This window comes from Oncorhynchus nerka, linkage group LG7 (assembly GCF_034236695.1).
Source record: "Oncorhynchus nerka isolate Pitt River linkage group LG7, Oner_Uvic_2.0, whole genome shotgun sequence".
Lineage (NCBI taxonomy): Eukaryota > Metazoa > Chordata > Actinopteri > Salmoniformes > Salmonidae > Oncorhynchus > Oncorhynchus nerka.
The window spans coordinates 39,892,371-39,910,500 of record NC_088402.1 but is presented as its reverse complement, the minus strand read 5'-3'; the positions used below and the strand labels follow the sequence as shown (position 1 = coordinate 39,910,500).

Below are 18,130 nucleotides of genomic sequence, written 5' to 3'. Positions count from 1 at the left end.
GGAGGGTCCGGGTGGGCATCTACCGTCGGGGGCGGTTCCGGTGCGGGACGAAGTACCCACTCCGCTCGCAGATCCGACGTCTCCCTCCATGGTGGCCCTGGTGCGGAGATTGTCGCAGGAGGAACCGGACCGTGGATTGTCACCGGAGGAACCGGACCGTGGATCGTCACAGGAGGCTCTGGACTGAGAACCCCTTCTGTTGGCTCTAGACTGAGAACCCCTGCTGTTGGCTCCAGACTGCAGACCGTTGCTGGAGGTTCCGGACCGCAGACCGTCTCATGAGGTTCCGGACCGCAGACCGTCTCATGAGGTTCCGGACCACAGACCGTCGTTGGAGGTTCCAGACTGTGGACTGTCGTTGGAGGCTTCCTGTGGGGGACACACAGTATTGGAAGAGGATCTTGTGATGTAAATATGTAATTCCCTCTGCCATTTCAGTGAACGGCAGGCCAGAGATTGACATAGATCAGGTGCTGGGGGGGGGGGGGATCTACACAAGATGCGTCAGGAATTCATGACCAACAGCAACATCTATCCACACTAAGAGGGCGTGGCCTGTCAGCAAGTCACACTCTTCTCTCCACTGATCCAATTGACAACATTCAACTTTTTTTTTAGTATGTTCTCTATTGTTTTTATGTATGTGTCAAATGAAATCAAATGTATTTTACCATATTTCAGCCCTCCTCGATCAAACAACAGGAAATTGTGTAATGGAGCATGTGTAGCATACGTTTCAACTAGGTGTAGGCCTACTTTTGCCCAAAGCACAGTCCAAACGTTTCAATAAGCCAGTAGCCCATAGCTTTTAGACAATATGAGCAGAGAACCTTACAGGCAACGTGATTATGGGCTCTCTCTAACGTCCCCAAGGGATGCTGAGGGTGCCGTAAAACTCCTAAATCGTGAGCCATATTTGATTGAAATAATGGTGACAAAGTTAGACTTACAGACAATAATGGCATTGATATTACTCGCGTGTAGGGTCAAATAAACACCCAATGTGACATTAATGAAACGTGTCGAGAATTTACTCAAGCCAAGCAGTAGGTGATTGCGCGTTTACTCTAGTCATGGCGGTAGTTAAAACCCGCAGTAGCTTGTTTATTTCTGCCTGGCCATGGTCTTGACTGTACTGTTACTTCCGCAGACATCCCTACGCCAAAGTTAGTAGTTGCGCTGCGGCCAGCCAGGTAGCCTTCACCGCTTGATTGCTGCGGCTTTTTCAGTCACTGACGGGTGTAATTTTAAGACGTGGAATAGTCTACTTGTTCAATAGCACCTTTTTACCTATAGCCTATAAATTATTTGATTTTGTTCAGTTATCTTATTCTGTCCTGGTAGGACGCATATGCTAACTCTTCACAGGGCAAGGCGATTTGGGATAGAGCAAGTAAGGCCATTATTTGCATCAGGAGTTAGCTTTCAAGCTAAATTAAGAAGTCTGTTTTCATGCCGGATTTCGAACATTTCAGATTTTCATACGCAAGCATGAATCCGTTATTGGGGGAGAACGCGCACCTGGTTCAGCAACAGCAGCATAACCAGATGGGCAGCAATTCGGATTCTTCTATGACAGGCCTAGACTCATACGGTGCACCTGACTCAGGCTTCATTTTGGGTGAGCACACTGGCTTTGGACAAGATGGGCTATCTGGCCTGGAATTTAGTGTGCTGCCACCTTCGGGACTCGGGTATCTGCACCTGAACAACATGCACCGTGCGCCGCCGCCCCCCGCAGCGATGGCCCTGCGTAATGACTTGGGCTCCAACATCAGTGTTCTCAAGACCTTGAATTTGCGCTTCCGCTGCTTTTTGGCTAAAGTTCATGAGCTGGAGCGTCGGAATAAAGCTTTAGAGAAGCAGCTTCAGCAGGCTTTGGAAAATAATGAGGACAATTCAGGAGAAGGACACAGGAAAAAGCCATTGACTAAGGAAATGGGAGTCCAGACTGGTTTCGTAGGGTCCATCGCAGTTAGGCCCGGACATATCCCCCTCCAGAACGTTAATAATTCTGCATACCTGCCCGGAGGCCTTCTCTCTCCATCACTCAACAGGCCTACAACTCCAGTCTTTGAGTCCAACAGCAAATCAGTATTTAGGAACTCGACTCTGACTGACTCGAATTGCAACCTCAATTCCAACCAACTCACTCCACATATTTCCATCAGTCCTTTATTAACCCCTACCGATCCTTGCGAGACGATATCCAACATTAACGAGAAATATTTCCGTTTTGGGACTGGTATGTCTACTAACCCGCCTCCCCGGTTCATTCCCGGCGCAGTTTGGTCCTACAACCACGACCGCAGATTTGGCGCGGGGAGGGATTCGCGCATAACAGGCACGGGTGTGCCTTGTGCCCAAACGGACGGAGTAGGTGTACAAATCGACACCATCACCCCTGAGATACGGGCCCTGTACAACGTGTTGGGCAAGGTGAAACGAGAGAGGGATGAGTATAAACGCAGGTATGGATGAAGCGGTCTAACCATTATAGTTAAAGGCCTGGGGCTTTAAGCCTATGTTATTGTCAACTGTAGGCCTGATGTGTGATGTCATTTATTGTCTCTATACCCCAGGATTGGCCAACCCTCCTCCTGGAGAGTGAAGGGGTTGTCCAGCCCTGCTCTAATTACACCCGATTCTACTAATCAGTGATCCTTTTTATAGTTACAGATACCATAACATCTGTGTCCTTCTGCCAAAGTCTTGTCTAACAGTAACCTGATTTGAGCCTAATCAACCATAGTGTGTTTTTGCTTTCTTAGAACTGAGTTGAAATGAAGAGGCATCATCATCATCATCCTCCATAAGATGGCTTCTGGTTTTAGCCACTCTACTTTTTGTCTTCAAATTGCCCCTGTACTTCCCAAGTGATATGCCATTACAAGGCTTCACTATAGGCTGGTTGGGGATCATAGTTCAAACATGGTTAATCACAGCGTTTAAAAGAACAGCACTGGCCAATCTCTTATCCAATAGGAGATTATCTAGAGAGGGCTGAATTGGCTGGGGAGAAGTCAGCAGTACAATGTTTTCTCTCTCTCACATGGCCTCTCTCTCTCTCTCGCGCTCCCTCTCCCTCTCCCTCCCTCTCTCTCGTGCTCCCTCTCCCTCCCTCTCTCTCGCGCTCCCTCTCCCTCCCTCTCTCTCGCGCTCCCTCTCCCTCTCTCTCTCGCGCGCTCCCTCTCCCTCCTCCGCCCATCTGCGTTTCGCCTCACCACCTGCAATGCAGCACTGTACTGAAACCTGTGACCGCTAGTGGGGCCGCCAGCGGCTGTTCACATTATTCTCTCATTTTCTTGTTCCCACTTTCTCTTCCTCTCTCACACTCTCTCTATCACTCCCTCTCTTGCCCCTCTTTTTCTCACTTGAACCCTCTCCCACTCTATTTCTCTCTTCCACACACAAACTCCCTGTTCCTCTCTCTCTCACCCCCTCTACCCATCGCACTCGCCTTCTGCGGCATCTGTGAGAAGATGCTGACATCACTAAATGACACCAGTAACCTTCACAACAGCCTATAATCAACTGTCTGAATGTTAATGGCAACAGGGCAACGTCAACTCTCTGTTCACCAGCCTCTGTGCCTTGCCAGCTGAAACACCTTCCTCTAATTCTCTTTTATTGAGAAGGTCAAATTGTTCAACATGGGAACATTTCCAATCATCTGCCTTAGATCGCATGAAAAACGACTGTCTCGTAACAATACAGTAACATACAATTCGTTTTTGTGTAATAAGTCTCCAGGGGGCTGTGTGAAGCTAGAATAGAATGTAACTTCATTTTCCATTCAACTTATACAGTGTATACCTAAGGCAAAACCGAAAGTAGGGTTCAAGTTCAAGTTATCTTTATTGTGCCAATTGGGAAATTTGTTGTGCAGTCAGGGTTCAACAATATAAAACAACAACATTAAAAACAGTGACAACCATATACAGTTGAAGTCGGAAGTTTACATACACTTAGGTTGGAGTCATTAAAACTCGTTTTTCAACCACTCCACAAATTTCTTGTAAACAAACTATAGTGCATGACACAAGTCATTTTTCCAAAAATTGTTTACAGACAGATTATTTCGCTTATAATTCACTCTATCACAATTCCAGTGGCTCAGAAGATTACATTCACTAAGTTGACTGTGCCTTTAAACATTTTGGAAAATTACAGAAAATGATGTCATGGTTTTAGAAGCTTCTGATTTGAGTCAATTGGAGGTGTACCTGTGGATGTAATTCAAGGCCTACCTTCAAAACTCAGTGCCTCTTTGCTTGACATCGTGGGAAAATCAAAAGAAATCAGACAATACCTCAGAAAAAACTTTGTAGACCTCCACAAGTCTGGTTTGTCCTTGGGAGCAATTTCCAAATGCCTGAAGGTACCACATTCATCTGTACAAACAATAGTACGCAAGTATAAACACCATGGGACCATGCAGCCGTCATACCGCTCAGGAAGGAGACGCGTTCTGTCTCCTAGAGATGAATGTACTTTAGTGCAAAAAGTGCAAATCAATCCCAGAACAACAGCAAAGGACCTTGTGAAGATGCTGGAGGAAACAGGTACAAAAGTATCTATATCCACAGTAAAACGATCCTATATCGACATAACCTGAAAGGCCGCTCAGCAAGGAAGAAGTCACTGCTCCAAAACCGCAATAAAAAAAGCCAGACTACGGTTTGCAACTGCACTTGGGGACAAAGATAGTACTTTTTGGAGCAATGTCCTCTGGTCTGATGAAACAAAAAATAGAACTGTTTGGCCATAATGACCATCGTTATGTTTGGAGGAAAAAGGGGGAGATGCTTGCAAGACGAAGAACACCATCCCAACCATGAAGTATGGGAGTGGCAGCATCATGTTGTGGGGGTGCTTTGCTGCAGGAGAGGCTGGTGCACTTCACAAAATAGATGTTATCATGAGGTAGGAAAATGATGTGGATATATTGAAGCAATTTGTAAGTCGCTCTGGATAAGAGCGTCTGCTAAATGACTTAAATGTAAATGTAAATGTAGGTAGGAAAATGATGTGGATATATTGAAGCAACATCTCAAGACATCAGTCAGGAAGTTAGAGCTTAGTTGCAAATTGGTCTTCCAAATAGACAATGACCCAAAGCATACTTCCAAAGTTGTGGCAAAATTACTTGAGGACAACAAAGTCAAGGTATTGGAGTGACCTCAATCCTATAGAAGATTAGTGGGCAGAATTGAAAAAGCGTGTGCGAGCATGGAGGCCTACTAACCTGACTCAGTTACACCAGCTCTGCCAGGAGGAATGGGCCAAAATTCACCCAACTTATTGTGGGAAGCTTGTGAAAGGCTACCCAAAATGTTTGACTCAAGTTAAACAATTTAAAGGCATTGCTTCCAAATACTAATTGAGTGTATGTAAACTTCTGACCCGCCGGGAATGTGATGAAAGAAATAAAAGCTGAAATAAATCATTCTCTCTACTATTATTTTGACATTTCACATTCTTAAAATAAAGTGGTGATCCTAACTGACAGGGAATTTTTACTAGGGTTAAATTAATTGTGTAAAAATGCAGCAATAAAAATATATTATTTCATTTTATGTGCAGATTCAGAAAGTTTATGGCCTGTGGGATAAAAGACTGGTTGGTCTGGGTGGATGGGTGGGCGTATAATGAGATCGTCTCCCCAAAGGTTAACATATCATACGTTTTGCAAATTCGTAGCATATAGTGCATTTTGTAATTCATAACATATTATATGAAATGGGTGATGGACATCCACAATTTAATACATACCATACGAAACATAACATATCATACTAAATGGAGTGTCTCGGATTTACGTACGGAATAATACAAAATGCTATGAGACCAGGTTGGATTTACAGCATAGGCCACCCACGTATACTGTTAACAACAGGCTACTGCATCCCCACTTGAGCAGACTGATAACAGTGTGTATAGGCAACGTGGACTATGGCACATGCACCCTCCTGGGTTAGGCCACTTCACCTTCAGTAAGTGTTGCAGCAGGGTGCTCTATATGCATACTACGTGGTGTCCTGTTCCGTAACACAGCTGAGTAAGGGAGATGAGACACACAACGTGGATATACAGACTCCATCAAACTTTAGAATGAACTGGGTGGTTCGAGCCCTGCATGCTGATTGGCTCACAGCTGTGGTATATCAGACCGTATACCAAGGGTATGACGAAACATTTATTTTTACTGGTCTAGTTATTTTGGTAATACAGGAGGTTGGTGGCAGCTTAGTTGGGGAGAACGGGCTCGTGGTAATGACTGGAGCGGAATCAGTGGAACGGTATTTGATGTTTGATGCCATTCCAGTTGCGTTGTTCCAGCCCTTATTATGAGCCGTCCTTCCCTCAGTAGACTCCACGGTTGGTAACTAGTTTATAATAGCAATAAGGCACCTCTGGGGTTTGTGATATATGGCCAATATACCACGGCTAACGGCTGTATCCAGGCACTCTGCGATGCATCGTGCAGAAGAACAGCCCTTAGCCGTGGTATATTGGCCATATACCACACACCCTTGGGCCTTATTGGTTAATTGAACCGCATGAGCACAACACTGTAGCCTATAGGAGATGGTATTAGGCTATCTGCCTGGTTTCTATCTGTTATTTGGAACTTTTTTACATACATTTTTTATTTAACCTTTATTTAACTAGGCAAGTCAGTTAAGAACAAATTCTTATTTACAATGACGGCCTACCGGGGAACCGTGGGTTAACTGCCTTGTCCAGGGGCAGAATGACATATTTTTACCTTGTCAGCTTGGGGATTTGATCCAGTGTTACTATCATACTATTTGTGAGACATTGTGGCCTTTGACAATGTTATCTACACTCAGTCACAGATGGTCGGGAAAATTGAGGTACTAGAATAGCCTAAATAGACAATAATGGTGATTGTGGGATTGAAGTGCTAAAATTGGGTGTGTAATTGGAAGTTGTCTCCCCAGAAGAGACAGTGATGATAGTGCGATGTTGTGGGGATGACTTCCTCATCCATCTCCATTCTCATCTATATGATCACTGTGTGCGTGCGTGCGTGTGTGTGTGTGTTTCAACAGATGGGAGGAAGAATATACATTCAGAGTGGACCTCCAGGAGAAAGTGGCTGAGCTGGAGGAGGTAAGCCCTTAGCTGTGTCAATGATAAAGGGCAACATATGTAACAGTTTAACTTTCGTCCGTCCCCGAACCAGGGACCCTCTGCACACACCGACAACAGTCACCCACGAAGCATCTTTACCCATCAGAGCGAGTGACGTCACCGATTGAAACGCTATTAGCGCGCACCACCGCTAACTAGCTAGCCATTTCACATCGGTTACACTCACCCCCCTCAACAGCATCAATGTAACAGTTTAACTTTTTTCCGTCCCCTCGCCCCGGGCTCGAACCAGGGATCCTCTGCACACCGACAACAGTCACCCACGAAGCATCGTTACCCATCGCGCCACAAAAGCCGCAGCCTCTGCAAGGGGCACCACTACTTCAAGGCCTCAGAGCAAGTGATGTCACCGGTTGCACCACCGCTAACTAGCTGTATCGGTTACACATACTTGTTTTAATAAATTACATATAGCCATTGATTATTGAAAAACAAAACATATGTAAATGCCTCGTGAGCTTAGTTCAACAGTCAAACCCCCTCAGAACCCAAAATAGAAGTGGGTTTTACTCCATTGTTGGTAAACAATGTAATTGTAAACAAACACTGTATAGTGTAGCTTTAAAACATGGTAAATCTATCATTTTGAACTCATGGATGGTAAGTCCTTGTGTCCATAGCACCGTCTATGAATTTGATAGTGGTTGCATTTCTCCGAACCCCCCATCCCTAAGCTGTGTACCTAAAAAGCTGGAGGGCGACTGCTTTTTTATCGTTTGAACTGCAGGTTACCCCTTTTAAAATTTCCCATCACACTAACATTATGATTCCACCTCAGATCAGCTGGGTTGATTGGAAAGCAGTAGTAGAGAGATAGTGTATTGTGTAACTTGAGCTGGAAAGAACTACAAATGAACTATGCAATACACCACCCATTATATTTATTATGCATACTTATAATCAGTTATGTTTATGTCATACTTGCAATGCAAATAAGGTGTGTGTGTGTGTGTGTGTGTGTGTGTGTGTGTGTGTGTGTGTGTGTGTGTGTGTGTGTGTGTGTGTGTGTGTGTGTGTGTGTGTGTGTGTGTGCGCGTGTGCGCGTGTACAGGATCTTCAGGAGAGTGAGGTGTGTCAGGATGAGCTGGCTCTCAGGGTGAAACAGCTGAAAGCTGAGCTGGTCCTCTTCAAAGGCCTAATGAGCAACGTGAGTCCCTCATAGCAACGTTGGAATAGCTCACTCAAGTTGTTGAGATTTGTATACCTCAAAAGTAGTCCCATGAGAGATGGCTTAGAATAGGAGTCTTGCCCTACTCACTTTTGAGTTATAAAATCGTAGAACATCTCTAATTGGTAACACATTGGTGCGGTTTACTTCAAAAATGTAATTTAAAATACAAATAAGATTTGGGATCACGTATTTCCTATTGCGATGGTCACTCACTCTCCTCTCCTTCTCTCTCTATCAGAACCTGTCAGATCTGGACAGTAAGATCCAGGAAAAGGCCATGAAGGTGGACATGGACATCTGTAGACGCATCGACATCACGGCTCGCCTGTGTGATGTGGCCCAGCAGAGGAACTGTGAAGACATGATCCAGATCTTCCAGGTCAGGACTGCTTATAGGCCACTATACAACTAACTATACTATATGTTAGGTAGCCCCTAGACACTGATATGAGATCCGTTTAGCGTTTACCACCATAATGGTTAAGTGTAGGATTTTCCCAAGGTAAGCTGATTCTAGATCTGTTGGAGCAATCGTCGATTGGTATAATTACAGCATGACCCATTCTGTGGAAGCAAGTCCACTCATATCTTCTAGGTCAACTCATGTTAATTACACCTTTATTACACTGCTATTACACTGTTATTCCACCTTTATCTAGCAGATGGCCACACCTCCTTCCACTCTGACTCGCCGGCCCCGAAAGCAGGCGGCCCAGTCGGTTAAAGGCGGTGATGGGGATGAACCAACCAGCATCTCTGAGAGCGAGAGGGGCAATGATGAGGAGTCATGTAGCACGTCAGCCAATCAGATCAACGAGGAGATGCAGAGGATGCTGAACCAGCTGTGAGTCCTAACTATGTGGAAATGGTCAGCAATCGAGGTCTGATAAAGTCTCAATCACCACAACTGGGGAGACACTCTACATTTCAGACCATGATTATTTGAATCAGGACTGTTAGAGTTGGTCTGGATTAAAAGCTTGCACACTGCTCATCACCAGGACTAGTCTGTCACTTGTAAGCAATGAGCGGACCAGAGTCGGCCAGTAAACTACACTGAACAAAGATATAAACGCAACACGCAACAATTTCAAAGATTTTACCGAGTTACAGTTCATATAAGGAAATCAGTCAATTGAAATAAATTAATTAGGCCCTAATCTATGGATTTCACATGACTGGGAATACAGACATGCATCTGTTGGTCACAGATACCTTAAAGAAATAGGTAGGGGTGTGGATCAGAAAACCAGTCAGTATCTGGTGTGACCACCATTTACCTCATGCAGCCCAACACATGTCATTCGCATAAAGTTGATCAGGCTGTTGATTGTGGTCTGTGGCATGTTGTCCCACTCCTCTTCAATGGCTGTGTGAAGTTGCTGGATATTGGTGAAACTGGAAGACGCTGTCGTACACTTCGATCCTGAGCATCCCAAACATGCTCAATGGGTGACATCTGGTGAGTATGCAGGACATGGAAGAACTGGGACATTTTCAGCTTCCAGGAATTATGTACAGAATATGAGGTGATGGCGGCGGATGAATGGCACGACAACGGGCCTGAGGATCTCGTCACGGTATCTCTGTGCATTCAAATTGCCAGCGATAAAATACAATTGCATTCGTTGTCCTTAGCTTATGCCTGTCCATACCATAACCCCACTGCCACCATGGGGCACTCTGTTGAAAACTGTCGCATCAGCAAACCGCTCGCCCACACAGCGCCATACACGCTGTCTGCCATCTGCCCAGTACAGTTGAAACCGGGATTCATCCATGAAGGGCACACTTCTCCAGCCTGCCAGTTGCCATCAAAGGTGAGCATTTGCCCACTGAAGTTGGTTTCAACGCCGAACTGCAGTCAGGTTAAGACCCTGATGAGGATGACGAGCACACAGATGAGCTTCCCTGAGGCGGTTTCTGATAGTTTGTGTAGAAATTCTTTGGTTGTGAAAACCCACAGTTTCATCAGCCGTTTGGGTGGCTCATCTCAGACCATCCCACAGGTGAAGAAGCCGGATGTGGAGGGCCTTGGCTGGCGTGGTTACACGTGGTCTGCGGTTGTGAGGCCGGATGGATGTAATGCCAAGTTCTCGAAAACGATGTTGCAGGGGGCTTACGGTAGAGAAATTAACATTCAATTCTCTGGCAACAGCTCTGGTGGACGTTCCTGCAGTCAGCATGCCAATTGCACGCTCCCTCAAAACTTGAGACATCTGTGGCATTGTGTTGTTTGACAGAACTGCACATTTTAGACTGGCCTTTTAATGTCCCCAGCTCAAGGTGCACCTGTGTAATGATCCTGCTGTTTGATCAGCTTCTTGATATGCCACACCTGTCAGATGGATGGATTATCTTGACAAAGGAGAAATTCTCACTAGCAGGAAAAATCAGAGAAATAAGCTTTTTGTGCGTATGGAACATTTCTGGGATCTTTTATTTCAGCCCGTGAAACATGGGACCAACACTTTACATGTTGCGTTTATATTTTTGTTCAGTATATAAATATATGTACAACTAGTAAGCCATACTATTGCAGGAGGGAGTGTGAGTTTGAGGACGACTGTGACAGCCTGGCCTGGGAGGAGACTGAGGAGACTCTGCTGCTGTGGGAGGATTTTCCAGGATACACTCTGGGAGCAGTGGAGACCCAGGGAGAGGTAGGCCACTATACCTGCCACTAGCCACTGGCTGATTTAAGTTTTGTATTTACCACTGTAATGGTTAATGTTAGGAGCTGGCTAGGTAAGCTGATCCCAGAACTGTGTTAAAGGGCGTGTTTCACTGTACTTCCTGCTTATTAATTATTCTTATGGTTGGGCTGCCTTGTCTATGTGTCTCTGTCCTACTCTAAACATTGCATGTATGACTGTGACATTGATATGTCCTGATCCGTGGATCACAGTGTAAATTAGATAAGCTGGTAGCAAGCACACACACACACACACACACACACACACACACACACACAGAGGCAGGGCAATAGAGACACTTTGGAATTGAGCTGTACTTATGCAATGGATTGGCAGTATATTACATTTCCATATACTGATTGACATTCAATTTATCTCATGTATATTAGGCAAATAAGCACAAAACAATGTGTTTCTCTCTCTCTCTCTCTCTCTCTCTCTCTCACTCACTCACTCACTCACTCACTCACTCACTCACTCACTCACTCACTCACTCACTCACTCACTCACTCACTCACTCACTCTCACACACACACACACACACACACACACACACCACGCAGCAGCAGGAGGAGTCCATAGAGAAGGTGATAAAGGACACAGAGTCCCTCTTCCAGACTAGAGAGAAGGAGTATCAGGAGACAATCGACCAGATCGAGGTGAGACACACCCAAACATACAAAAGCCCTTCTCCAAGTACCACAGTTGTCCCCTTGCAGATTGTACAATATGAGGACTTTGCTGCAGGTTAAGGCTATTTATAAGCCTGCAGAGATGTAAACAGAGCCGTAAATACATAGACGTTTCTCTGGGATTATTAAATGATGGAAATGAACAAGTCAGCCATTCCATGTGCTTACATGAATCACTGTTGAAATGAGTTCCTATGTAGATGATAAGATACATTGAAGTAACCAATTGAAGGCAGTGTAGTCTTTCCAGAAGCTCTCCTCTTGCTTGCTCATTTGCTAGTTTCTCTGTTCCCCGTGGCAACGATAGGAAGGACAAATACAATCGACCTAAAAGAAGACAACAAACTAGAAAAAAAAGATTTATGCAAACGACTGCAGCCTTTTGGTTTTGCGCTTGCAAAGATCCTGCCCCTCATCACTCCAACATGTTTGTGGTGACACTTCAACACCAGAAAGCAAACTTACAGTATGGATTGTCTCATGTTACGTCTCCACAGTTGGAGCTGGCCACGGCTAAGAGTGACATGAACCGACACCTGCACGAGTACATGGAGATGTGTTCCATGAAGCGAGGCCTGGACGTGCAGATGGAGACGTGCAGGAGACTCATCACCCAGAGTGGGGACAGGTATCAGACACCTCCGCATGGTGCTGAACGCTCACCCTAGACGCTCAGAAAGATACCCTAGGTATGAGATACCTGTATGAGATATCCAATCGGTCAACGAGATACCCTAGGGATACCTAGAGATACCCTGGTATTAGATACCAGAAAGAGGTCAAAGATAGCAAGATGTCAAATCAAAATCAAATCAAATGTTAATTTGTCCCATGTGCCGAATACAACAGGTGTAGGCTTTACCATGAAATGTTTACTTACAAGCCCTTAACCAACAATGCAGTTTTAAGAAAATAAAAGTTAAGAAAATATTTACTAAATAAACTAAAGTTTAAAAAAGTAACACAATAAAATAACAATAACGAAGCTATATACAGGGGGTACCGGTATCAAATCAAATCTAATTTTATTGGTCAGATACGCATGGTTAGCAGATGTTATTGCGAGTGCAGCGAAATGCTTGTGCTTCTAGTTCCGACAGTGCAGCAATATCTAACAAGTTATCTAACAATTCCACAACTACCTAATACACACAGATCTAAGTAAAGGAATGGAATAAGAATATATACATATAAATATTTGGATGAGCAATGACCAAGCGGCATAGGCAAGTTACAATAGATTGTATACAATACAGTATATACATATGCGATGAGTAATGCACGATATGTAAACATTAAAGTGGCATTATTAAAGTGACTAGTGTTCCATTTATTAAAGTGGCCAATGATTTCAAGTCTGTATGTAGGCAGCAGCTTCGCTGTGTTAATGATGGCTGTTTAAAAAAAGCTATTTTTCAGTCTCTCGGCCCCAGCTTTGATGCACCTGTACTGACCTCGTCTTCTGGATGGTAGCGGGGTGAACAAGCAGTGGCTCGGGTGGTTGTTGTCCTTGATGATAATTTTGGCCTCCTGTGACATTGGGTGCCGTAGATGTCCAGGAGGGCAGGTAGTTTGTCCCCGGTGATACGTTATGCAGACCTCACTACCCTCTGGAGAGCCCTGCGGTTATGGGCGGTGCAGTTGCCGTACCAGGCGATGATGCAGCCCGGCAGGATGGGTGCCATAGGTATCCTGTAAAAGTTTGTGAGGGTTTTAGGTAACAAGCCAAATTTCTTCAGCCTCCTGTGGTTGAAGAGATGCTGTTGTGCCTTCTTCACCACACTGTCTGTGGTCACATTGGCACGGTACCGAGTCGGGGGTACAGGTTAGTCGTAGTAATTGAGGTGATATGTACATGTAGGTAGGGGTAAAGGGATAATAAATAAACAATACTAGACAGACGGAAATGCTAGTGACAGAAGAACAATATTCTATTCCACGATGCCAGAGGGATAAGTACAACATATCATACAATGGCAGCGATAAACACACAAGATTGTAGACAGGTATACTGCAATGGAGAATACAGGTCCTGTTGTTAGCCACACTGTACCTCACTGTACTATCGTTACATTGACCCGTCTGTGAGTATGGTAGCCTGGTCCCAGATCAGTTTGTGCTGTTTTGCCATCTCCTATGGTCATTATTACTCCAATGACCATAGGAGTTGGCAAGACGTCTCAACAGATTTGGGACCAGGCTAGGAATACGGACCGTTGAGTCATCTTGTCTCGAGAACATTCATTGCCTGTTGTCTTGACTCCACCTCTCTGACTCCCTTTCAGGAAGTCTCCCCCTCTCATTACTGCGGCAATGGAAGACTCTGATGACGGAGAGAAGGAGTGGAAAAAGGCGTCCCCACCCACAGACTCTGAAAGTGATGAACCCTACTGTGAAACACAGGTTAATAGTGGTACGGTCCCTCACTTACCATGGAGGAAGTCCTAATCCTTACTGATGATGCCCTGTAGATGTACCATAGTCTGGATAGTGCTGCTGTTTACATTTTTTTTGCCATCAATTATGTAAAACTAGCAGACTCTTTCCAGGGCCATATGTCATCACTGCCCTCTTGTGGTTCAGGTTATTACAACACCTAATCTGAGGATAGGACTAAATGGGACTTAAAAACATTTCAATGAATTTCTTAACATTGTGCTATTTATATCTCTTCTTATATGATATGAACGATCAAAATATATACATTTTTGTTAAGTTTGCACATTGACCTTGCTGTTTGTAGCAAGGTCCACCCAAAAACTATTTGCACACAGTTTTTGTGGAATAAATGCCTTATGTTACATTGCAGTTACAGATTTGAAACCACAGCTGCATTTTTGATGGCAAAAAAAAAAGGCAAACTATTTGCACAGGATAAGTAATTATCTAGTAGTCTGTTGCAGACAAACAAAATGAGCATTTGCAATTTGCTAAAAGGAAAGGACCTAGCTGTTGATAGTCATCTATGAAAATGTATTTTCTTTATAATTAATGTCCTTCTCATGATCTATTTTCCCTTTTTAAAAGAATGGATACCACTTCTAGGAAACCTGTAGAAAGATTGCTTAAAAGGGCTTTACATCCTTCAACATTCGTATATACACAACATGTTATTAACAGAAGTTCACAACATGTGTATTTATGTTGAATTGATTATCCTTTACTTTATTTGATTACATATTCATACATACTTGATTAATTTATTTCAGCACTTTTTCAGTCATTGAAATTCAGATCGCTACGTCTTTTTTTATATTCAAATAACTATAAAGAAAGTATGATAGTTGATAGATTTTTTTTTACATGAAATGCAGAGGATAATATTATGTAGTTTTGCGAAGATAATTCACAAAAGCCATTGCTATAAAGTTTAGAGTCAAAAGTAAAACATTGGTACCGTTAGCTTTGCACTGTCATGCACATTGCTGGGATTCCAAGCTATAAGCAAACATGGAAGCATACTGCATTAGACCCATGGATAGTGTTGATATCACAACCCACATAAATAAGTCCTACAAAAGCACACACTCAATGCTAGCGTATCAATCCCCAGCCAGCAGTGACTTTATCTTGAACTCAAAAAAGCTCTCTGATCAATCAACGGGGGAATCAGACTGCTATTTTGGTGCACTTTTCAAATGGACAGCCAAGCGGTATGAGTTTAAAGGCCGTGGACAAAGGGAGAAGTAGGCTAGAGTAGATGTTGGTCCTGTTCAGGACAATCTAACATACTGCTAGCAGGCGAATAACTTCTTTGGGAGCTCGTTCAAGGGCACTCAAACTGTGACATGTTTTATGTAGTAGCACATGAGACCTTCATTATCTGAACACGGGCAGTGTGTTTAACCATCTGCTTTGTGAGATCTGCGGTTTTGTCTCTGGATGTGGCACAGTTTCATTGCACTTGAACATGCTCAGTGTTTACAGTTGGAGAAAACGTAAAACAACAAACATATCTAGGGCTCGATTCAAATCAGTAGCGCGGAAGATCAGCGTTACAGCGCGATTGACATTTAAAAGCAAGACTCCGCGTTCGCGGAGACTCCGTTCAAGGTGAACGCTGCATGTGTCGGCTCAATCAGAAACGACCTTTACATTTCAATCACACTACAACACAGGTTGTCCGCGCTCCGGATTGAATCGAGCCGCTCCTTTGTTTATTGATGTCTGAAAGCCTATTGTAAATACCCCCCCCCCCCCTATATTGTACAGTTTGTAAATCTCCATATATAGGTTGCACAAATGGATCTATATTCAACAGTAATGATAAACACTGTATAAAAACTGCAAACATATAACACCTGTACTAGCTGTTACTGAATGTAAATAACATGTCAATGTACACTGAGAAGACAAATCCATGTAAGAGAAGCCAGGAATGCATGTAAGAGATTTCAGAAAGCGATTTCGGACCGTATGAGTGAAAAAGGTGGCCATTGTATAGGGAGTGTCTTTGCGTGTTCTGAGACTAGCTTCGTTGGTGTGCATGTACCTCTGTCTAGTGCTGTCTGTCTTGTATTGCAAGAATGTTTCAGAGTTTACTTGTTCGCCTCTCTGGGGAATCAAAACATATCTTTCAAATTATAAAACGTGAATGTCTGCCTAGTAAATTCTCTCATCTTTACCGCAAAAGAGTAAACACGGTAGAAAACAACAGCAAAAGCCGTCTTAAAACTTGCATCGCCATCGCCATCAATAGACTGCCATACCTCGCCATGCAACTGTGTACAGAAGCTCAAGCAAGTAAACTTTTGAAAACATCAATGTTGAAATATGAATATTAGCAACAGCTGTGTGAGAATTACGATTATATGTGGTGAAAGAGTTGAACAATTACATTTCCAGTCTCAAATGATATACACGGAGTATACCAAACATTAGGAACAACTTCCTAATATTGAAACAGCCCCAATTCATCGGGGAATGGACTCTACAAGGTGTCGAAGGCGTTCCACAGGGATTCTGGCCCATGTTGACTCCAATGCTTCCGAACAGTTGTGTCAGGTTGGCTGGATGTCCTTTGGGTGGTGGACCATTCTTGACGGGAAACTGTTGAGCGTGAAAAACCCAGCAGCGTTGCAGTTCTTGACACCAACCGGCACTTAAATATTTTGTCTTGCCAATTCACCCTCTGAATGGTACACATACACAATCCTTGTCTCAATTGTCTCAAGGCTTAAAAATCATTCCTTAACTTGTCACCTCCCCTTCATCTACACTGATTTGAAGTGGATTTAACAAGTGACATCAATAAGGGATCATAGCGTTCACGCAGGGGTGGGCAACTCCAGTCCTCGGGGGCCTGATTGGTGTCACACTTTTTCTCCATCCCTAGCAAACGCAGCTGATTAATCAAATTGTATTCTAAACTGAAGATCATGATTAGGTGATTATGGGAGTCAGGTGTGTTAGCTGGGGCAGGGGCAAAATTGTGACACCAATCAGGCCCTCGAGGACTGGAATTGCCCACCCCTGACTGGTCAGCCTATGTAATGGAAAGAGCAGGTGTTCTTCATGTTTTGTACACTCAGTGTATATCGGTCAACATGATTGAAATGCAGGTGACTTACAAATATGAATGTGTCAAACAGCAGCATTGTATGGAGACGTTATAATGATTAAGTGGTTGCAAAAAGAAGACTTGTACTCCGTTGAGACCAATATAATTGATCTGGGACTGTGTATACAATGTATCTGTGTAACATCACAACCTCCAGGTTTCTGGAAACAATAGGAAAACAATCAATGTATTAATGGAAGTGGTGTACAAAATAAAATATCTTGAAGGAGACGGTGGTCCCTGGAGTTGTATTTGTTTCCATTCATTTCCATGGCTGTAGTTTGTTTTCCTTAGGCATAGTCCCTCATGATTTTATCATTAGCTTTCCATTTGGACTTTCCTAAAAGAATGAAATGATGTAAAAACGAGGAAGCACCAAAGCAAATCAACGAGTGAGCACTAAAACAACCCTAAAAACAGAGAGCAAGCCCATTGCAAAAACATTCATTTACCAGTTCAGCGCATTTAAACAACTGTACCAGTAATCCTTTGTGCCCTCTGGCTGAAAGGAAAACTGTCGCATTGTGAACTTTGAAGTCATTGTGGACTCCGAGGAGACATTGCTCGAAAGCACGTCTGCTACGTGGCCACGGCAGCAGCTGAGCTCAACTTCATCACAATATGCTGCCTACACTGTATTTCTTGCTCCTGCGTTTAGCTTGAAGCGGCCAGTAGACACGCGAACACAGACACCAACAAACACTTTATGTTGAGCTCCATTTCTGTTTAGCAGTGGATTTACTTAGACACTGACATGGCGTACTTTCAAGCGTTGTTGATCTAAGAAAAACAAAACAAAGCAGTAGGCTATCCCTAGAGGTTCGCAAAG

General features: G+C 43.8%; 1 protein-coding gene across 2 annotated transcripts; it reads left to right on the top strand.

Moving 5' to 3' along the window:
* Positions 1-1,166: 1,166 nt before the first annotated feature.
* On the top strand, positions 1,167-17,532 carry LOC115131644 (non-homologous end joining factor IFFO1-like). Of its 2 annotated transcripts, none has more exons than XM_065020498.1 (9): positions 1,167-2,471; positions 7,080-7,140; positions 8,234-8,329; positions 8,592-8,732; positions 9,016-9,197; positions 10,896-11,016; positions 11,616-11,708; positions 12,239-12,369; positions 14,027-17,532. In XM_065020498.1, exons 1-9 carry the CDS (start codon positions 1,453-1,455, stop codon positions 14,187-14,189), a joined length of 2,007 nt encoding a protein of 668 aa, XP_064876570.1. In that variant the 5' UTR covers positions 1,167-1,452; the 3' UTR covers positions 14,190-17,532. The 2 variants fall into 2 exon arrangements, with proteins under 2 accessions (XP_064876570.1, XP_064876569.1); XM_065020497.1 differs by having other exon boundaries at positions 11,613-11,708.
* The last annotated feature ends 598 nt before the right edge of the window (positions 17,533-18,130 follow it).

Coding starts and splice junctions, on each gene's coding strand:
- LOC115131644 (XM_065020497.1), top strand. CDS start 1,453: ATGCCGGATTTCGAACATTTCAGATTTTCATACGCAAGCATGAATCCG. Junction 2,472..7,079: donor AGGGATGAGTATAAACGCAG/GTATGGATGAAG, acceptor GTGTTTCAACAG/ATGGGAGGAAGAATATACAT. Junction 8,733..9,015: donor ACATGATCCAGATCTTCCAG/GTCAGGACTGCT, acceptor TTTATCTAGCAG/ATGGCCACACCTCCTTCCAC.